The sequence below is a fragment of the Saimiri boliviensis genome, chromosome 4, assembly GCF_048565385.1.
Source record: "Saimiri boliviensis isolate mSaiBol1 chromosome 4, mSaiBol1.pri, whole genome shotgun sequence".
NCBI lineage: Eukaryota > Metazoa > Chordata > Mammalia > Primates > Cebidae > Saimiri > Saimiri boliviensis.
Window position 1 is genome coordinate 131,430,991 of NC_133452.1, and position 22,008 is coordinate 131,452,998.

Here is a 22,008-nt window from a genome sequence, read left to right on the forward strand (position 1 = left end):
GTGAGAGAGGCTCGGTCTTCGAGTCTTTTGACTGCATCTTGTACTATTCTGGGTTCACTGAGATAGAAACAACATTGTTCGTCTAGGAAGACGCAGAGACCTCCTTTTGCAGCGGTAAGTAGATCGAGGCCTCTGCGGTTCTGGAGGACAACTGCAGCCAGTGAATCTATTTTTGTTTAGAGGATAGAAATGAACTTGCCCATGTCCTTTATACTGTGTGTAAGGTCTTTGGAGAGGGAGCAATAGTAGGAGAGAGAGCTGGCAAGCCCGGCAGTTCCTGTGGCAATGCCCGCAATTCCTGTAGCTATTCCTAGTCCCGCAAGCAGAGGAGTGAGCTGCGCTGCCCGGCGGTGCCGGATAGGAGTTGACCGGGATGCATGAGGATCAGTTACCTGGGACTATACTAATTTTGGGGCTGAGGAATACTAGCATGCAGGTGCCAGTCCAATTAGTGGGGAAGCCGCATAAAAAGAAGACATCTTGGCTTGGCACAGAGAGTTGGTTGTGCATGTTGAAAAGACGTGAAAATTCCTCGTTCTTTAGGAGCCATACTTCCAAAGTTCTGTGAGTGCGGCTGCAGTGAGTGGTTGCAGGGCTGCACTGTGAAGGGTTTAGGTGCCTGTGGGGCTTTATTTTCCCGGTGTAGTAAGAAGCGTTTGGTGTCTACCAGCATCCAGTGAGAGGACTTATTGGCAAGGAATGGGTGGAGGAGACAATCCTGAGTTTCAGTGACTCTGTTTTCCAGGAGAGCAGCCAGGGATGGAGATTTAAGCAAGGAAGGTGTCTGCCATTGCAGAAGCCTGACTTCTTATTAAGGAGTAGGGTGATGTTGAGTTCTGGGGGGCTTGAAAAGCGGAGAGTAGTTTTGAATATGTTTTGGTTGGTATGATCCGTGGAGGGTTTGAGTTGTGAGGTGAAGTTACACCCTTGGGTGGCAGGTGGCCTAGGTGGTGGCCGGTGGGGGCCAGAGTAGAGCTGTTTATGTGGTGATGGGGTTTAGTAGAGGCTGAGTTTGCTTGATATAGGGAGTAAGGGAGGTGAGATATGGGCGTAATAACAGAACTGCTTGTCCAGTGGGAGATTGAGGTTTGTTATATTCTATGTGAAGGACTTGTATTAGTTGCTGTAAATCATATTGAAAAGGCCCCTAATTGAAAGTAGGGGTGATAGGTTACTCTGGTCCGGATCCAGTCTTGGGTGGGGACCGGGATGGCGGTTTAGGCAGTGTCCTAGACAGACAGGCACAGCCAACAGCTGCTTACCAGAGCTGGGTTACACTGGTTTAGCTGGAACAGACTTGAGTTGAGAGTGTGGCGAAGGTAGCGTGGCAGGGGAATGGGGTAGGTGTTGGTGAGGGGGGATAGGAGTAGCAAATAAGCAAAGGGTAAAAAATTGGACCTTATCTGGGGTGAAGTTGCACAGGGTGCCTTGGAAGGTAAGGTCAGTTATCCAATCTAGAAATGAGGAGAGAGCAGGTTCTTTAGGGAAGATCGATATAATGTCCTCCGTGAGACAGTGAAGGAAGAGAGTGAAACGACAAAAAGAGCAGAGACAGGACATAAAAAAAAGAGGGGGTAGTTATCCAGCGAATATTATTCCTGCTATTAGTGCAATGATTAGGCAAAAAATTATGGCAGTGAAGGCTCTCTGCTTGCTGTTCACATCGAGGGGACCACGGTGCATATACCTCCTGCAAACAAGACAGTGCGGAAGGCAGTTCCCGGAAGGAAGGTGTAGTAAGCAATTTTCTTTTTTTTTTTTTTTTTGAGACGGAGTTTCGCTCTTGTTACCCAGGCTGGAGTGCAATGACGCGATCTCAGCTCACCGCAACCTCCGCCTCCTGGGTTCAGGCAATTCTCCTGCCTCAGCCTCCTGAGTAGCTGGGATTACAGGCACGCACCACCACGTCCAGCTAATTTTTTGTGTTTTTAGTAGAGACAGGGTTTCACCATGTTGACCAAGATGGTCTTGATCTCTTGACTTCGTGATCCACCCGCCTCGGCCTCCCAAAGTGCTGGGATTACAGGCTTGAGCCACTGCGCCTGGCCAGCAATTTTCTTTTTTTTTTTTTTTTTTTTTTTTTTCCCTTTTACAGATACACTGATCATCCTAGGAAGCAATTTTCATTTAAGGATGTTAAGGCCGGGCGCGGTGGCTCAAGCCTGTAATCCCAGCACTTTGGGAGGCCGAGGCGGGTGGATCACGAGGTCAAGAGATCGAGACCATCCTGGTCAACTTGGTGAAACCCCGTCTCTACTAAAAATACAAAAAAATTAGCTGGGCATGGTGGCGCGTGCCTGTAATCCCAGCTACTCAGGAGGCTGAGGCAGGAGAATTGCCTGAACCCGGGAGGCGGAGGTTGCAGTGAGCCGAGATCGCGCCATTGCACTCCAGCCTGGGTAACAAGAGCGAAACTCCGTCTCAAAAAAAAAAAAAAAGATGTTATAACACTTGATTTGTAAGAAAGGAGCAGGAACAAATAGAGAGGGGGTAATTTGGCCTAATTGTCTGGTGGCAGTCCCTCCAGAATGGATGTGAGGAAGAATCTGGTTGGCCCAAGAATGACACTGGAGTATTGACAGGTGGTTGGCGGGGAAGGAGTAGACGGACCAGTGGGGGCCTTGGGGGCCCGTTTTAACCTGGAGAGATGATACCAAGAAGTGTGTCCTGAGAGTTTGGCCACCATGGAGGTAGTGAGGAGAATCTGAAAGGGGCCTTCCATTTTGGTTTAAGGCTTGTGGGATTAAGGGTTTTTAGAAAAACATATTCTCAAGCCGGGCGCGGTGGCTCAAGCCTGTAATCCCAGCACTTTGGGAGGCTGAGGCGGGTGGATCACGAGGTCAAGAGATCAAGACCAGGCCGGGCGCGGTGGCTCAAGCCTGTAATCCCAGCACTTTGGGAGGCCGAGGCGGGTGGATCACGAGGTCGAGAGATCGAGACCATCCTGGTCAACATAGTGAAACCCCGTCTCTACTAAAAATACAAAAACTAGCTGGGCGTGGTGGCGCGTGCCTGTAATCCCAGCTACTCAGGAGGCTGAGGCAGGAGAATTGCCTGAGCCCAGGAGGCGGAGGTTGCGGTGAGCCGAGATCGTGCCATTGCACTCCAGCCTGGGTAACAAGAGCGAAACTCCGCCTAAAAAAAAAAAAAGAGATCAAGACCATCCTGGTCAACATGGTGAAACCCTGTCTCTACTAGAAATACAAAAAATTAGCTGGGTATGGTGGTGCGTGCCTGTAATCCCAGCTACTCAGGAGGCTGAGGCAGGAGAATTGCCTGAACCCAGGAGGCGGAGGTTGCGGTGAGCCAAGATCGCGACATTGCACTCCAGCCTGGGTAATGAGCAAAACTCTGTCTTAAAAAAAAAAAAAGAAAGAAAGAAAAACATATTCTCCTGGGAGTAGGGCCTGGTTAACAGGGCCTTCATGAGGCCTTGGGAGGGTCCGGTCGGCGTGTTCATGGAGGAGGTGTCAGATGAGGGAGAGTGTTGGGAGATACTCTCCTAGTTGAGAGTTAGGCGGGGCCTGCTTTGTAAGAGGAAAGGGCGTCCATACATTAACTCAAATGGGCTGAGGCAGGAGGGTGCTTTTAGGCTGGCTCTGATGTGGGCTACAGCTATGGGCAGAAGGGAGGTGCAGGGCTTTTGGACTTCAAGAGTGAGTTTGGCTAACTGAGTTTTGTTGTTTGTTTGTTTGTTTTTAATTTTTTTTTTTTTTTTTTTTTTTTTTTGAGACGGAGTTTCGCTCTTGTTACCCAGGCTGGAGTGCAATGGCGCGATCTCGGCTCACCGCAACCTCCGCCTCCTGGGTTCAGGCAATTCTCCTGCCTCAGCCTCCTGAGTAGCTGGGATTACAGGCACGTGCCACCATGCCCAGCTAATGTTTTGTATTTTTAGTAGAGACGGGGTTCCACCATGTTGACCAGGATGGTCTCGATCTCTTGACCTCGTGATCCACCCGCCTCGGCCTCCCAAAGTGCTGGGATTACAGGCTTGAGCCACTGCGCCCGGCCTTTTGGCTAACTGAGTTTTAAGGGTCCCATTTGCCCTTTCTATTTTTCCGGATGACTGGGGTCGGTATGGGATGTGCAGGTACTACTGGACGCTGAGGGACTGAGAGCCTTGTTGGGTGATTTGGGAGATGAAGCTAGGGCCGTTGTCTGATGTATGGACCTCGGGAGACCCAATCTAGGAATGATTCCTGTTAGAAGAATTTGAGAGACGACTGCAGCCTTTTCTGAGGAGGGGAGAACGCTTCCACCCACCCAGAGAAGGTGTCTATAGGGTAAGAAGAAACCTAGGTTTTTTTTGACAGGAGGCCTGTGGGTGAAGTCTACTTGGCCAGTCGTCTCCCGGGACTGATCCTCTTAGCTGGTGTGTGGGGATGGGAGGAGGGCGGGGGGTCCCTTGAGAGGAAGTGACGGAGCATACATGACAGTTTGGCGTTACGTTTTTTGTGTGGTGAGTTGGTGGGGGACTAGAAGCAAAGGAGAAGGTAAGGGGGCATGCACGTAAATGAAGGGACTGGTGAAGAGATGTCAGAAATTTCCTTGGTTTGTTCTTGAGGGAGGATTAGTTTTTTGTTTTTTTTTTTAGACGGAGTTTCGCTCTTGTTACCCAGGCTGGAGTGCAATGGCGCGATCTCGGCTCACCGCAACCTCCGCCTCCTGGGTTCAGGCAATTCTCCTGCCTCAGCCTCCTGAGTAGCTGGGATTACAGGCACACGCCACCATGCCCAGCTAATTTTTTGTATTTTTAGTAGAGACGGGGTTTCACCATGTTGACCAGGATGGTCTCGATCTCTCGACCTCGTGATCCACCCGCCTCGGCCTCCCAAAGTGCTGGGATTACAGGCTTGAGCCACCGCGCCCGGCCGGGAGGATGAGTTTTTGATTTCTGACTATCCAGTTCCCTTGGAAGGAGGCTCCCTGTTACAGTAGTAAAGGTTTTCCAGTGAGGGAATACTGGGGTTGGATTGTGGGAGTGATGAGGCAGAGGGGTAGGAGAAAGGGAGGCTTCTTTTGCCACCTTGTCGGCCTTGCTGTTCCTTTCTGAGATTTTCCCTGATCCTGTCTGGTGTCCTTGGCGGTGTATAACTCCTGCCTTAGCTGGGAGGTGTGCGGCTTGGAGGATCTGGCAAATAAGGGGACCATGAGTGCTGGGGGTTCCTGCCTAGACTGGGGGTAGGACAGCGAGGCATGATAAGGAAAGAGTGTGAGAAAATGGTATTAAATAAGGAACAAGTAAGGGGTCTGGTGGCCTGTGGATGTGAGATGAGTCCGTCAGCCTCCACAGCTGAGACCTGTGAGGGACGAGTTGGTCCTGCAAATTGAGGTAAAGCCGAGTAGGTGGCCTTGGTATTGACTAGAAAAAAGATTGGCCTACCTGCTACTAACAGAGTTACCCTGGGCTCTGATACAGTGATGGTGGGTGGGGCCGGGGGCTCCAGACCCCATCAGTCTTCAGGGGCTATTTCCATTGGCCCGTCTGCTGGCAGTCGGGGCAAGGGCTCTTTGGCGCCCGTGATTGGGACATGCCTGCACCTAATGGCTTTCCTTGCAGCACTTGAAACATGCCCTCGGAGGTGAACTGCTATGGGGTCTTTTGTGCCCCTAGGTGCCATAGCCAGGCTGTTTAGGTTGGTGAATGGCTGCTAGAAGTTGGTACTTAGCACGATCTCTCTGGGCCTTGTCTATTTTACTTTATTCATCCCTGTTATGGAAGACCTTGAAGACCAGGTTAAGGAGGTCTTGTTGTGGGGTTTGAGAGCCATCTTTAGCCTTTTTAAGTTTGTGCTGGATGTCTGGAGCAGACTGGGAGATAAAACAAGTGTTAAGAACTATGGTGCCAGGCCGGGTGCGGTGGCTCAAGTCTGTAATCCCAGCACTTTGGGAGGCCAAGGCGGGTGGATCACGAGGTCAAGAGATTGAGACCAACGTGGTCAACATGGTGAAACCCCGTCTCTACTAAAAACACACAAAAAAAATTAGCTGGGCGTGGTGGTGCGTGCCTGTAATCCCAGCTACTCAGGAGGCTGAGGCAGGAGAATTGCCTGAACCCAGGAGGTGGAGGTTGCGGTGAGCCGAGATCGCGCCATTGCACTCCAGCCTGGGTAACAAGAGCGAAACTCCGTCTCAAAAAAAAAAAAAAAAGAACTATGGTACCTTCTTAAGGGCAGGATTAACACAGGTGTATTTTTGGAAGGCCTCTGTAAGGCAGGAAAGAAACTGGGCAGGATTTTTATCTGTCTTGTGAAATTTCTTTGAGTTTTTAAAAAATTTACAGCTTTGTTAAGGCCTGCAATAGGCAAGTAATTATATGGTTACAAGATGCCCGGCCAGGATCTGTAGGCTAATATTCCCAGGCCAGTTCCTCTCGGGGGCAGCAGCGGCCCCTGCGGGTTTAGTAGGGTCCTGTCGATGAAGGGCATCAGCATGTGCCTGTGCCACAAGCCACACTCTTTCCTTCTCTCTGGGGAGGAGAGGAGAGGAGAGGAGAATATAGAGCTTATGCCAGGTAAGTTTATAAGACTGGGTAAGATATTTAAATTATTTGAGGTAAGTGTCTGGATTGCAGGAGGAGGCCCTGAGGCGCTTTTTAATTTGGGAGAGATCAGATAGAAAGAAGGGGACATGGCCGGGCGCGGTGGCTCAAGCCTGTAATCCCAGCACTTTGGGAGGCCGAGGCGGGTGGATCATGAGGTCGAGAGATCGAGACCATCCGGGTCAACATGGTGAAACCCCGTCTCTACTAAAAATACAAAAAAAAAATTAGCTGGGCATGGTGGCACGTGCCTGTAATCCCAGCTACTCAGGAGGCTGAGGCAGGAGAATTGCCTGAACCCAGGAGGCGGAGGTTGCGGTGAGCCGAGATCGCGCCATTGCACTCCAGCCTGGGCAACAAGGGCGAAACTCCGTCTCAAAAAAAAAAAGAAAGAAGGGGACATGAACGTGGACAACCATCCCCGCCACTTCCTGAAGGGGGAGTAAGGGAGCTGGCTATGGGGGATGCCGGTCTGGGAGCAGGTATGGGGTGGAGATGGAGAGGAGTCAGAGTGGGAAGGGCGGGGATTGGAGGGGAGGGGACAAGGGAATAGCTGGAGTTAGCAGGGGCGTGAGGCGGAGGTTCAGGGTGTCCTGGTGGAGGCTCAAGGTGTTGGGGGAGAGGAGGGAAGTCAGCCAGGTTGAAAGAAGACACATTATCCACCAGAGCGTCGGAGGGATTGAGTTGGGTTTTGAGCAGGTGAGGAGGATTTGGAAAGTGGAGCAGGACTCACAGAGAGTGAGGGGTTGTGGAGCATAAAGAAAGCCTGAACATGGCCGGGCGCGGTGGCTCAAGCCTGTAATCCCAGCACTTTGGGAGGCCGAGGCGGGTGGATCACGAGGTCAAGAGATCGAGACCATCCTGGTCAACATGGTGAAACCCCATCTCTACTAATGGTGCAAAAAATTAGCTGAGCATGGTGGCGCGTGCCTGTAATCCCAGCTACTCAGGAGGCTGAGGCAGGAGAATTGCCTGAACCCAGGAGGCGGAGGTTGCGGTGAGCCGAGATCGCGCCATTGCACTCCAGCCTGGGTAACAAGAGCGAAACTCCGTCTCAAAAAAAAAAAAAAAAAAAAAAAGCCTGAACATAGCGAACCTTAGACCATTTACCATTGCAGTGGCAGAAATTATAAGGTCCCTCCTGGAGAATGTTGAAATTGAAAGTACCATTCTTAGTCCACTGAGAACCATTGTCTCATTTATATTGGAGCCAGGCCGTATTGCAATAGAAAATTAGTTTTGGGGGCCTGATTTCAGACCAAAGGCCAAGGGTGTCTAGATCCCATAGGAGACATCCTAAGGGATGCCTTAGTTGGAACGGACTGGCCCGTGGTAAAAGGCCGGAAGAGGAGGGGGCTGCTGAGGAGAGGGAAGACAGGAGAGAGCGTCCTCTGCCCTGTTTCCTTAACGTGAGACAGCGAATTCGGAACAGTCGCTGTCGAATTAGGCATCCCCAAGATGACAGAACTGAGGCCCCTGGGTCTAGAAGGGTGTCCTTGGCCCAGCTCTGGGACTTTCAGACAGAAAACGGATGGTCAAGGAACCCAGACGGAGGCAAACCTCTATCTAATGTACCGGCTGGGAGGTAATGATTTGGATGGAGATGACTGCAGTTGGCAATGGAGGTCTGGGGTTTCCCTCCTGGGACTGGAAAGGGGTTCAGAATGGCGGGGCTAGCTGTGGGAGCAGGAAGAGAGGAGAGAAAGAACAGCCAACACTTACTCCCATCCCAGGTTTTGGCACCAAAATGTAAGGTTGACCGAAAGGATGGAGAGGCAGACCCAGGGTCAAGTTTAGCAAGTTTATTTCAACCTGGCAGGCGGTTGCATGGCTGACAGACTATGGGGGTTATATAGGGGGTTTGCAGGTAGCCAGGTGCTATTCTAAGAAAAACTGCGTCTTGGTTCTTAGGTGCTAACATTCTGCTCAATTGGGTCACCTATCCTGAGTTTGAGAGCTGGGTGCAACCACATCCTGGAACCCAGGTGCCCTGTTTGCAAGGCTTGAGGCTGTTTTGTTGTGAGCTCAGCTCAGCAGGGAAGAATGGAGAGGGGCTGTATGGGCTTGCTTTGCTGTGACCCTAACAAACATAAAATGGTGTGGCTGCTGTGGAAAACAGTTTGGGAGTTCCTCAAAAAGCATAACATACAGGCTGGGTGCAGTGGCTCATGCCTGTAATCCCAGGCTGAGAGGAATTTGGGAAGCTAAGCCTGGAGGATTGCTTGAGCTTAGGAGTTTGAGACCAGCCTGGAAAACACGGCAAGATTTCGTCACTACATTAAAAAAAAAAAAAAAAAAAAATTGTGGGGACAGGTGTGGTTCCTCACACCTATAATCCCAGCACTTTGAGAGGCCAAGGCAGGCAGATCCCTTGAGCTCAGGAGTTCCAGACAAGCCTGGACAACTTGGCGAAACTCCATTTCTACAAAAATACAAAAATTAGCTGGCCATGGTGGCACACACCTGTAGTCCTAGCTACTTGGGGAGACTAAGGCGAGAGGATCACTTGAACCTGGGAGGCTGCAGTTGCAGTGAGCTGAGATCACACCACTGTACTCCAGTCTGGTCAGCAGAGACCCTGTCTAAAAAATAATAATAATAAGATTTAACATATAATTGCCGTATAATTCAGCAGTTCCACTGTGGGGTATAGGCATATACCCAAAAGAACTGAAAATAGGTGCACAAACAAATTCTAGTATAAGCTGCAATTAAGACAATGAATGAGGGCTGGGAATGGTGGTTCATGCCTGTAATCCCAGCACTTTGGAAGGCCAAGGCAGGCAGATCATGAGGTCAAGAGATGGAGACCATCCTGGCCAACATGGTGAAACCCTGTCTCTTCTAAAAGCACAAAAAAATTAGCTGGGTGTGGTGGCACGAACCTGTAGTCCCAGCTACTCAGGAGGCTGAGGCAGGAGAATTGCTTGAACCCAGGAGGTGGAGATTGCAGTGAGCCAAGATCTCGCCACTGCACTCCAGCCTGGCGACAGAGCAAGACTCAGTCTCAAAAATAAATAAACAAATAAAGATAATGAATGAATTACAGCTACACAAGTCAACAAAACCATAATGTTGAGTGAAAAGGGCAGCCCCAGAGCACATACAGTATGATTCATTTGTGTGATGGTCAAACCCACAAAACTAAACTGCTTGGGAACACCTATAAATGCATAGATACTGAAACTATTACAATAAGCAAATGAAGTACACACAGTCATACCTCAGAGATATTTTGGGCTTGGTTCCAGATCACCTCAGTAAAGCCAGTCAGACCAACAACTTTTTGGTTTCCCAATGCACACAAAAGTTATGCTTATACCATACTGTAGTCTATTGAGTGTGCAATAGCACGTGTGTAAACACAATGTATATAACCTTAATTTTAGAATGCGTTATTGCTAAAAAATGCTAACAATCATCTGAGTCTTTAGTGAGTCTTTAATCCTGGTGGAGAATTTTATCTTGATGCTGACAGATTAGGGTGGTGGTTGCTGAATGTTCAGATGGCTGTGACAATTTCTTTTTTTTTTTTTTTTTTTTTTTTGAGATGAAGTCTCATTCTGTGGCCCATGCTGGAGTGCAGTGACACGATCTTGGCTCACTACAACCTCTACCTCCCAGGCTAGAATGATTCTCCTGCCTCAGCCTCCCAAGTAGCTGGGACCACAGGTGCCCACTACCGTGCCCAGCTAATTTTTGTATTTTTAGTAGAGATAGGGTTTCGTCATGTTGGCCCAAGCTGGCCTCAAACTCCTGACCTCAGGTGATCCACCCACTTGGCCTCCCAAAGTTTATAGGCGTGAGCCACCACGCCCCGGCCAACAATTTCTTTTTCTTCTTTCTTTTTTTTTTTTTTTGAGACAGTTTCGCTCTTGTTGCCCAGGCTGGAGTGCAATGGCGTGATCTCGGCTCACTGCAACCTCCGCCTCCTGGGTTCAAGCAATTCTCCTGCCTCAGCCTCCCGAGTAGCTGGGACTACAGGCATGCGCCACCATGCCCAGCTAATTTTTGTATTTTTAGTAGAGACGGGGTTTCACCATGTTGACCAGGATGGTCTCGATCTCTTGACCTTGTGATCCACCCGCCTCGGCCATTGCACTCCAGCCTGGACAACAGAGCAAGATTCTGTTTCAAAAAAAAGAAAGAAATAAAGAAACACCGAATCTCAGGCTCCACCCAGACCTACTGACTCAGACTCTGAATTAAAACAAATCTCCAGATGATTCATGTGCACGTTGATTTCGAGAAGCATTTAATCTTCAAATCTTTTTGCTCATATTAAAAGAATTTTGCAAACTATGTATCCCTTGCATGTTTTATACTATCTAAAACTTTCCCCAAATGTTTAGTTGCAAAAGATGCCATTTCCAGTGTGTTGTAAACATGGAAAGAGTGTTATTTCACTTTTTTTTTTTTGAGATGGAGTTTCGCTCTTGTTATTTCACTTTTTAACCATACCCTTCATTATATATATATATATATATATATATATATATATATATATATATTTTTTTTTTTTTTTTTTAAAGAGATGGAGTCTCTTTTTTTTTTTTTTTTTTTTTTTTTTGAGACGGAGTTTCGCTCTTGTTACCCAGGCTGGAGTGCAATGGCGCGATCTCGGCTCACCGCAACCTCCGCCTCCTGGGTTCAGGCAATTCTCCTGCCTCAGCCTCCTGAGTATCTGGGATTACAGGCATGCACCACCATGCCCAGCTAACTTTTTGTATTTTTAGTAGAGACGGGGTTTCACCTTGTTGACCAGGATGGTCTCGATCTCTTGACCTCGTGATCCACCCGCCTCGGTCTCCCAAAGTGCTGGGATTACAGGCTTGGGCCACCGCGCCAGACTAGAGATGGAGTCTCATTCTGTCGCCCAGGCTGGAGTGAGCCACCACGCCCCGGCCAACAATTTGGAGTGCAGTGATGTGATCTCAGCTCACTACAACCTCCACCTTCCCGGTTCAAGCAGTTGTACTCAGGAGGCTGAGGCAGGAGAATCACTTGAACCCAGGAGGCGGAGGTTGCAGTGAGCAAAGATTGTGCCACTGCACTTCAGCCTGGCAAAAGACCAAGACTCTGTCTCAAAATAAAAATAAAAATAAATTAGCCTGGGGAGGTTGAGGCTGCAGTGAGCCTTGTTTGCACCACTGCACTCCAGCCTAAGCAATAGAAACCACTTTTTTTTTTTTTTTTTTGACAGGGTCTTGCTCTGTCACCCAAGCTGAAGTGCAGTATCACGAGCAAGGATCACTGCAGCCGTCTCCTCCCTGGGCTCAAGCAATCCTCCCACCTCAGCCTTGCAAATAACTGGGACCACAGACACACCCCACTACCGCAGCTTTTTTTTTTTTTTTTTTTTTATAAACTGGGTTTTGCCTGCTGCCCAGGCTGGTCTCAAAACTCCTGGGCTCTAGTGATCCTCTTGCCTTGGAAAGTCCTGAGTTTACAGGTGTGAGCCACCACACCTAGCCTACACCCAGCCTTGTACACTCTTATACTCTTTGAATTTTGAACAAAGCTTTACAATTTGAATTTTGAACTTTGAATTTTTGTTGTTGTTGTTGTTTTTGAGGCGGAGTTTCGCTCGTTACCCAGGCTGGAGTGCAATGGCGCGATCTCGGCTCACCGCAACTTCCGCCTCCTGGGTTCAGGCAATTCTCCTGCCTCAGCCTCCTGAGTAGCTGGGATTACAGGCATGTGCCACCATGTCCAGCTCATTTTTTGGATTTTTAGTAGAAACGGGGTTTCACCATGTTGACCAGGATGGTCTCGATCTCTTGACCTCATGATCCACCCGCCTCAGCCTCCCAAAGTGCTGGGATTACAGGCTTGAGCCACCGCACCCGGCCTGAACTTTGAATTTTGAGTTTGTAAACAAAACTTTACAAACTCTAATCTTGTCACCCAGGCTGGAGTGCAATGGCACAATCTCAGTTCACCGCAACCCCCACCTACCGGGTTCAAGCGATTCTCTTGCCTCAGCCTCTCAAGTAGCTAGGATTACAGGCGCCTGCCACCAAGCCCAGCTAACTTTTTTTTGGTATTTTTAGTAGAGACGGGGTTTCGCCATGTTGGCCAGGCTAGTCTCGAACATCTGACCTCAAATGTTCTACCTACCTCAGCCTCCCAAAGTGCTGGGATTACAGCCATGAGCCACTGAGCTCAGCCCTACAAACTCTAATTCTTAACTTGACAGCTTTTTGTATTTCTACTCTCACGAAAGACTCTATGAAAAACTAAAATAAAATGAACAATTTTTTTAAAAAAGCTTGGGGTATGGATTAAGTCATTTGCAGGGACACAGGCAGGCCTGGGGAGGACAACCTGATCCAGGTATCATAGGCCCGAATGTCAGTTGCTCAAGCAGCAAGGATGGCAGAGGGTAGCAGAGCAGACTTGATAAGTTCAGAGGATAGTGTGTTTTGATGAGAAGTGGAAGAGTCCTGTTCTGTCTAGGACTGACAAGGTGCTGGGAGAATCTGCTTCCATTTCCCCACATAGGCCTGAGCTGGGCAGAGTCAGTAAGGGTGTGTGGAGGACGTGATGGGTAAGGTGGTGGGCTGCAGGGAGACCTAAATTCCCTCCGAGGTAAGTGGGGGAGGGAAGGGTTTGTCTGGAGGCGGGTTGAGACTGAGGGCTCCTAAGAGCTGGGGAGAACGAGCTCCGAGGAAGGAGGAGGAGCCAGCATTCAGGAGCATTCAGGGGGTTGGATGGGAGTTCAGAAAAGGTGGTTTTGCAAATGAATGGGAGTGGTGCAGGAGCTTTGTTTTCACATGGCTTCTTCCCCAAGCAGTGAGCCTCTTCCAACATTGCCAAATCTTCCTGCAGTTTTCACCAGGGTTCCTGGACGAGAGCAGAGCTGAGTGCAGATCAAAGGAGAAAGAAGCCCGGGGTTTCACCATGTTGGCCAAGCTGGTCTCAAAATCCTGATCTCGTGGTCCACCTGCCTCAGCCTCCCAAAGTGCTGGGATTATAGGCATGAGCCACCTCACCTGGCCCCTAGTTTTTATTGCCAAAGCCCAATAAGAATACAATTTTTTTTTTTTTGAGATGGAAATTCACTCTTGTTGCCCAGATTGGAGTGCAATGGCACCATCTCAGCTCACTGCAACTTCCCCCTCCTGGTTTCAAGAGATTCTCCTGCCTCAGCCTCCTGTGTAGTTGGGATTACAGGTGCCTGCCACCATACCCAGCTAATTTTTTGGTATTTTGAGTAGAGATGGGGTTTTTCCATGTTGGTCAATCAGGTCTCAAACTACTAACCTCAGGTGATCCGCCCACCTCAGCCTCCCAAAGTGTTGGGATTATAGGCGTGAGCCACCACCCACCCGTCCAATTTTTTTTTTTTTTTTTTTTTTTTTTTTTTTTTTTTTTTTAGACGGAGTTTTGCTCTTGGTACCCAGGCTGGAGTGCAATGGCGCGATCTCGGCTCACCGCAACCTCCGCCTCCTAGGTTCAAGCAATTCTCCTGCCTCAGCCTCCCGATTAGCTGGGACTACAGGCGTGCGCCACCATGCCCAGCTAACTATTGTATTTTTAGTAGAGACAGGGTTTCACCATGTTGACCAGGATGGTCTCAATTTCTTGACCTCATGAGCCACCCATCTCGGCCTCCCAAAGTGCTGGGATTATAGGCGTGAGCCACCACGCCCAGCCATTTTTTTTTTTTTTAAGTCGGGGGTCTCACCATGTTGGTCAGGCTGGTCTTGAACTCCCGACCTCAGGGGATCCGCCCGCCTTGGCCTCCAAAGTGCTTGGATTATAGGCGTGAGTCACCATGCCCAGCGAATTTTTTTTTTTTTTTTTTTTTTTTTTAGACAAGCTCTTGCTCTATTGCCCAGGGTGGAGTATGGTGACACTGTCATGGCTCACTGCAGCCTCAACTGCCCAAGCTTAAGCAATCCTCCCACCTCAGCCTCTCAAGTAGCTGGGATCACAAGCACTACATGCCATCATGCCCTGCTAATTTTCTTATTATTTGTAGAGATGGGGTCTTGCTATGTTGCCCAGACTGGTCTCAAACTCCTGGGCTCAAGGGATCCTCTTGCCTCGGCCTCCCAAAGTGCTGGGATTACAAGAATGAGCCACTGAGCCTGACCCAGGAATCCTAAATGTATCTCCTAAACTTATCTGTTCTTGACACCACACCAAGGCATTTGGTACTGCAAGCTAAGGATAGGAGAGCTCTGGTTTTATACGGGCAGAAGTTGGGGAAGAAGGGAAAGGATCTATGATTGTAAACCCCTTCCACCAGACTACGTGGAAAAGATGGTGTGTGCACCTCTGCTTGTTTCTATGCAGAGCTGTAACTGGGTGGGCTGCATGCTTGAAGGATTCATTGGCTCAACTCTGCCTGCCACCAAGGACTACCTGTCTTAAGCCATGGGCTGAGATTAGGCTCCCTGTCCCATCCACATTCCCAGAAAGGAAAAGTAGCAAGGAGACAGGAAACAAAGCTTTACAAACTCTAATTCTTAACTTGAGAGCTTCTTGAATTTCTGCTCTCACTGGAATGTGAATTATTCTTCTGAGAAGTTTAGCAATGCGGAAAATAAGAAATGAGATTTTAAAAAACAGATTTTTTTTCTTAATTTTTTTATTTTTTTTTTAAGGATGGGGTTTCACCATGTTGGTCAGGCTGGTCTTGAACTCCTGACTTCAGGTGATCTGCCTCCCTCAGCCTCCCAAAGTGCTGGGATTACAGGCGTAAGCCACCACACCCAGCCTAAAAAAAACAGAATTTTTTAAAACAATTTTCTTTTAGGTCAGGTGCAGTGGTTCATACCTGTAACCCCAGCACTCTGGGAGGTTGAGATGGGTGGATCACCTGAAGTCAGGAGTTCAAGACCAGCCTGGCCAACATGTTGAAACTCTGTCTCTACTAAAAATACAAAAATTAGTGGGCATAGTATCAAGCACTTATAATCCCAGCTACTCGGGAGGCTGAGGCAGGAGAATTGCTTGAATCCAGGAGGTGGAGGTTGCAGTGAGCCGAGATCGTGCCATTGTACTCCAGCCTGGGTGACAAGAGCGAAATTCCATCTAAAATCAAGTTCTTTTGAAAATTTCAGTCTGTCTACCAAATAATGCAAAGGGGAACAGAGCTATTGTTTAGTCAGCATCTATTGCATGCCAGGCTCATTTAAACCTCATGTTAGTCCTGTGAGGAATCAAGGCCTTCAAGATAAAGACGCTTTCAACTGAGCTAAGGATGGGCGGGGGGAGACAAAGATAAGCACGTTGTGATTCAGAGAAGTAACTTGCCCAATGGGCCTCATTTCGTACAGGAATATGGCTTTTAATTTTTAAAAAACGATTTGCAAATCCGGCAGCCTTCTGAGCCAGAGTAGGCTCAGAAACTCCTAGAAATATGGCTTTAAGCCTAAGTGCGTCTGACATAAAATCATGTGTCCTTCCTCAAATCTACATCTAACTACAAAGGGCAGTTTAGAATAGACTCTTAGATTCGATAGAGGGAATTGTTTCAGGCATAAAAATCAGAGAATTTAAAAGAAAAAGGCAAAAAGTCAAGGCACCACTTAAACGCTGTCTACGCTGCCTCCACCCTCCTGCCAAACAGCATGCCTTGAGCTCAAGAATTCAGTTTTAGCTCAAGAGCAAACTTTTTATGGGTGGATGCTGGCTAAACTGAAAAGGAATTACTTCAACAATCATTTACTGCATGACTTTTTTTTTTTTTTTTTTTTTTTGGAGACAGAGTCTGGCTCTGTTGCCTAGGATGGAGTGCAGTGGCAGGATCTCGGCTAACTGCAACCTCCACCTCCTGGGTTCAAGTGATTCTCCTGCCTCAGCCTCCCCAGTAGCTGGGATTACAGGCACCTGCCACCACATCCGGCTAATTTTTGTATATTTAGTAGAGATGGGGTTTCACCATGTTGGCCAGGCTGGTCTCCTGACCTCAGGTGATCCACCTGCCTCGGCCTCCCAGTGCTGGGATTACAGGTGTGAGCCACCACACCCAGCCTATTGCATGATTTTTATTTGCAAAACATAACTCACAACATAATTCCTGCAACCAAGAAGTTTATAGTCTCATGGAGAAACCAGACATTGAACACATAAGACACTTCATCAGAATTGAAATGTAAGGAAAATGCACTAGTCTCCTGAAGGACATAAAAAAGAAATCCAGTTGGCAGGAATCAGTGGCATCTTCACACAGACTTGGATGGCTGGGGAGTGAGGGTAGGTAACAGGTTCGAGGAAGTGGAAGGGAAGGGACCAGTCTTCAAGACGATCCTAAGTGCTGTCGCTGAAGCTATGGAGACTGCAACTTAGTCTGAGACGGAGAAAGAGAAGGCCCGGGCGCAGTGCTAAAGGCAAGTTTTGTTTAAGGCTGGACCTTGTCAGTCTGGAGGAGGGGTGAAGAATGAGGGGAAGCTGGGCACGGTGGCTCAAGCCTGTAATCCCAGCACTTTGGGAGGCCGAGGCGGGTGGATCACGAGGTCAAGAGATCAAGACCATCCTGGTCAACATGGTGAAACCCCGTCTCTACTAAAAATACAAAAAATTAGCTGGACATGGTGGCACGTGCCTGTAATCCCAGCTACTCAGGAGGCTGAGGCAGGAGAATTGCCTGAACCCAGGAGGCGGAGGTTGCGGTGAGCCGAGATCGCGCCATTGCACTCCAGCCTGGGCAACAAGAGCGAAACTCCGTCTCAAAAAAAAAAAAAAGAATGAGGGGAACAGTGGAGTGGAAGATTAGAATAGAATCATAGTAACATAATAAATTACATACTTAGAATTAATCCTAGGGTTAATTATATACTAAAGGTGAAATGGGCAAGGTCACCAATAGCTCAAGGGGAGGCCAACTGCCTTGGCAAGAAGTTGGGATCAATTCTGAGAATGGAGGGGAAGGGCTGTTTGACGTTAAAAACGGACATGGAGCGGAGGAAAGTTGAGGGCACTGGATCGTCTGGCTTCGTGGAATGTTAAATCATATTTTAGGCCTTAAGGGCTGGGGTGGTTACTAGCTTTACAAGATTTGGAAAAGCCTGGAAATGTAGCTGGAGCAACCGTGAACACACTCAGCAAAGGAGGCAGGCGTGGGTAACAAGCTACCAACAGCTCTGTTAACCACGGGGCGGCTGGGGCTACCAGAGGTGCCACGGATACACCCAGGGCTCCGCTAGGCACAGCTGGACCGGAGAGGCACCACCCCTGCGAGCAGGTGGCAGGGCCGGCAGCTGAGAGAACGGGTGCGCGCGCGCTGCGACAGGCGGCGCGTGCGGGGCGCGCGAGGGCGCGGAGCGGGTAGCGCCGTGGGCAGCCGGGAGTGAGGGGCGGGGCCGAGCGAGCCGTCCTTTGCGCGGCACTTGGCACGCACGCGCAGACTGGCCGCGGGGCCTGGAGGCACAGAGGAGGGGGAGCAAGAAAGAGGGGGGTGTGGAACGTATTTCCGCTCTGGCGGACAAATAATCCCGGCCAAAGGGGAGGCAAGGCCGTCCGGCCCTTTAACCGCGTGGGGGTGCTAGTGAAGAAAGGGGGGTCGGGAAGGGGGGATCCTGCTCCTTTAATTCCCTCCCCTCTTCCTCCTCCCCGAGTCCAAGCCGACGCCGCCGCCGCGCGCGCGGGGCCTGGAACACACGGCACGAGCCGCCCCCGCCCCTCCCCCCTTACGCCCACGCGGAGCCGGCCCCGCGCGCGCGCCCCGTGCACCCTCGCGCCTGCGCGCTGCCCAGGCCCTGCCCGTGTGTGGGGGGCGCCGCCGGCCCCGGGGGGGTGGGGAAAATAGGGGATAAAAAAAACAGCGCGCGGAACCGGGCCAGGTGAGAGGCGCGTGCACTCAGGGTCGTGGGGCTGGGGGGGCGTGCCACGGAGCTCTGAGCGTGGGGGTAGGGCGTGCACGACGCGTGCAGGCGGCGGGGGGAGGACGTGAAAACCGCGTGCAAACGTGTAAGGGGGGGTGGAGGAATGAGGCAGCCGGTAAAGGGGGCGGGGTGAGGAGAGCCTGCAACGAGGGCCACTTCGGAGTCCAGAGCCCCAGGCCTCTGGCCCCCCCTTTTCTCCGTCCTTCCTCCGTGGGAGCGCGGGCTCGCCCCATCCTCGCGGGCTGCTGGGCTGGGGGGTGTGGACGCCGCTGCCCCGCCCCCAAGAACCACGCCTCCCTCCTCTCAGAGGGACAGCGCCTCCCCAGGGTTGGGGAAATTGAGGAAGAGATCTGAAGACCGGGAGCTCGGATGCTGGGGGGCCGGGCAAGAATGGGGGCGAGGGTCCTGGAGCCTTGGCTTCGGAGAGCCAGAGACCTTTGTCTCTGACCGGTTTCCTTCCCAACCAGGGTTGCCCACCCCCGCCACAATGGCCTCTGGGGTGGAAGTCCTGCGCTTCCAGCTGCCCGGCCACGAGGCCGCTACGCTACGGAACATGAACCAGCTCCGGGCAGAGGAGCGGTTCTGCGACGTGACCATTGTGGCCGACAGCCTCAAGTTTCGAGGCCACAAGGTCATCTTGGCCGCCTGCTCACCGTTCCTGCGGGATCAGTTCCTGCTGAACCCCAGCTCGGAGCTGCAGGTCTCCCTGATGCACAGTGCACGCATTGTGGCCGACCTGCTCCTCTCCTGCTACACGGGCGCCCTGGAATTCGCTGTTAGGGACATCGTCAACTACCTGACGGCAGCCTCCTACCTGCAGATGGAGCACGTGGTGGAGAAATGCCGGAATGCCCTCAGCCAGTTTATTGAGCCCAAAATAGGCCTCAAAGAGGATGGGGTCAGTGAGGCTAGCCTTGTGAGCAGCGTCAGCGCCACCAAGTCCCTCCTCCCTCCAGCCAGGACCCCAAAGCCAGCCCCGAAGCCCCCACCCCCACCTCCTCTACCCCCTCCACTCCTGCGGCCCGTGAAGCTGGAGTTCCCACTGGATGAGGACTTGGAGCTAAAAGCCGAGGAAGAGGATGAGGATGAGGACGAGGACGTGTCTGACATCTGCATTGTCAAGGTGGAGTCGGCCCTGGAGGTGGCACACCGGCTCAAACCCCCCGGAGGCCTGGGAGGGGGTCTGGGTATTGGAGGCTCCGTGGGTGGCCACCTTGGGGAGCTGGCCCAGAGCAGCGTGCCCCCCAGCACTGTAGCTCCACCGCAGGGTGTGGTGAAGGCCTGCTATAGCCTGTCCGAGGACGCGGAAGGGGAGGGCCTGCTGTTGATTCCCGGAGGCCGGGCCAGCGTGGGGGCCACCTCTGGCCTGGTGGAAGCAGCAGCGGTGGCTATGGCTGCCCGGGGGGCGGGGGGCAGCCTAGGGGCGGGGGGCAGCCGGGGACCCCTGCCTGGGGGCTTCTCAGGTGGAAACCCCTTAAAGAACATCAAATGCACCAAGTGCCCGGAAGTGTTCCAGGGCGTGGAGAAGCTGGTCTTCCACATGCGGGCGCAGCACTTCATCTTCATGTGCCCTCGCTGTGGCAAGCAGTTCAACCACAGCAGCAACCTCAACCGCCACATGAACGTGCACCGTGGTGTCAAGTCACATTCGTGCGGCATCTGCGGCAAGTGCTTCACCCAGAAGTCCACCCTGCACGACCACCTCAATCTGCACTCGGGAGCGCGGCCCTACCGCTGCTCCTACTGCGACGTGCGCTTCGCCCACAAGCCTGCCATTAGGCGGCACCTCAAGGAGCAACACGGCAAGACCACGGCCGAGAACGTGCTGGAGGCCAGCGTGGCCGAGATCAACGTCCTCATCCGCTAACCGCGCAGGCGTGGAGGCCAGGAGCCTAGGGGTCCCTGGGCTGGGTGGGAAGAGGGCTCTTTGGCCCAGGAGAATTGAGGGGTGGGGGGGGTCTGGGGCAGAAAGGTAGAGTGGGAGGCTGAGCACACTCACGCATCTTGAGAGAGGGAAGATGATTCCTTGGAGAGAAGACTTGCTCTGCAGAGCGCAAGGAGCTGGAGCTGGGGACAGGGTTCTTGGAGTAGGCCAGGGTAATACGGGGGTCCCAGAGAAAGATTTCCTTCTCTTAGAGGTGCATGTATATGTGGAGGGAGGGAAAAGGGTCCTATAGAACAAGGGAAGACAAAGACATAAATGTTTTATTCCTGGCTAAGGCTGCCCAGGGGAAGGTTCTGACATTTCTTGAGGTAAGAATGGTGGGTGGGTGGGTGGGAACAGGGAGGGAATTTGGCAGGAGGACATGCTCCTGCTTAGAATAGACCTGGGGTGAGTGAGTGGTAAGGGGAAAAGATTATTGAGTCGCAGAAAAGGAAGGGGGAGACAGTTCTTGCATGCTGGGGAAATGGGACTGCGAGTAGGAGGCTTGCCAAAATTTGAGGGAGAGCAAAGTAAGACACCAGGTAAGAGAACATGGGGTGCGCATCCTGGGTAGATATTGGGAAGTCGGGGTACAATAGCAAGAACAGTGGATAGTCATGGGGGTGGGGGGTAGGGTATTTAGAAGAAAGAACCTAAGAAGGGCTGTTGGGAGGGAGAGGAGTAGAGACTTATACAGTATTTTTTAAGAAAAAAACATATTTTTTAGGATTTTTTCTGGAGTTTGGGGTTTTAGTTTTTCTGCTTTTGTTTTCCACAAAATAAAAAACAACAAAAAAAACCTTTTTCTTTCTTTCTACACTCTGGCAACTGCGTGTATATGACTATCCTGCTCTAGACAGCCTCTATGATGCTGCATTCTCAATACCTAGAGGTCACAACTCATGCATGTCCCTTGCCTGAAGGAGCCCAGTGTGATGGGAGAGGAGTGTGACAAGTGAGCTCCTCTGGCCAGGGACTCCCTCCAAGCCCCCGCCCCCAGCCCTCCACCAGTTCTGCAATCTCAACACTTCCCCAGGTACCTCACCGTACAAGTGATTGGCAGTCGTGGGGATGCACATCAACTCTATATGAGGGGCTTAAGATCAGTGCTAGGGATGAGTTACATGTGGCCAACATGCCCACGGAAATTGTAAGCGGGAGTCTGTGTTTGGTTATATTTTGTTTGGGGTGAATGGTTCGTATCTTAAAAAAAAAACAAAAAACAAACAAAAAAAGGAACCTAAGTTTGGATTAAGGTGCAGGGAAAACTACAATTCCCAGAAAGCTCTGGAATAGTTAACCAAAGAGAACTACAGTTCCCAGAAGGCCTTGAATTGGCCTCAGGTGCCCCACCTGTCTCAGTCAAATACTGCGTGTGAAATCATACAGATATTTTCCAAACTCGACCAAAATGTAATACCTAAGGGGAGAATACCGTAAATACAGGTATCGAGGTTGTATATCTTGGTGTACAGCATTTATACTTAAATTGTCCGCTGGGCTATGACCCACGGAGTACCTGACTGTGCTTATGAAGTGTTCGGCAAAAAAGGTTACTTACTGCAGTGTCATCAGACAGTAAAGACCTTCGGGCCGCTGGGCTTACCTGGATCCCTAATGCGTGTGGAGGTGTAACACGCCTGATATAGACAGAAGAGACATTTAGCCACGGGTTTTCAAAAGGGCACGCTGCTCCAGGGGACATG

General features: G+C 50.7%; 1 protein-coding gene across 2 annotated transcripts; it reads left to right on the top strand.

The window, feature by feature from the left end:
- Positions 1-52: 52 nt before the first annotated feature.
- ZBTB12 (zinc finger and BTB domain containing 12) lies at positions 53-21,159 on the top strand. Of its 2 annotated transcripts, none has more exons than XM_074398232.1 (2): positions 53-114; positions 18,846-21,159. In XM_074398232.1, exon 2 carries the CDS (start codon positions 18,866-18,868, stop codon positions 20,243-20,245), a length of 1,380 nt encoding a protein of 459 aa, XP_074254333.1. In that variant the 5' UTR covers positions 53-114; positions 18,846-18,865; the 3' UTR covers positions 20,246-21,159. The 2 variants fall into 2 exon arrangements, with proteins under 2 accessions (XP_074254333.1, XP_039322325.1); XM_039466391.2 differs by lacking the exon at positions 53-114 and adding an exon at positions 17,900-18,336.
- Positions 21,160-22,008: the final 849 nt, after the last annotated feature.

Bases quoted from the DNA above. Each gene is read 5' to 3' on its own strand.
- ZBTB12 (XM_074398232.1), top strand. From the start codon at position 18,866: ATGGCCTCTGGGGTGGAAGTCCTGCGCTTCCAGCTGCCCGGCCACGAG.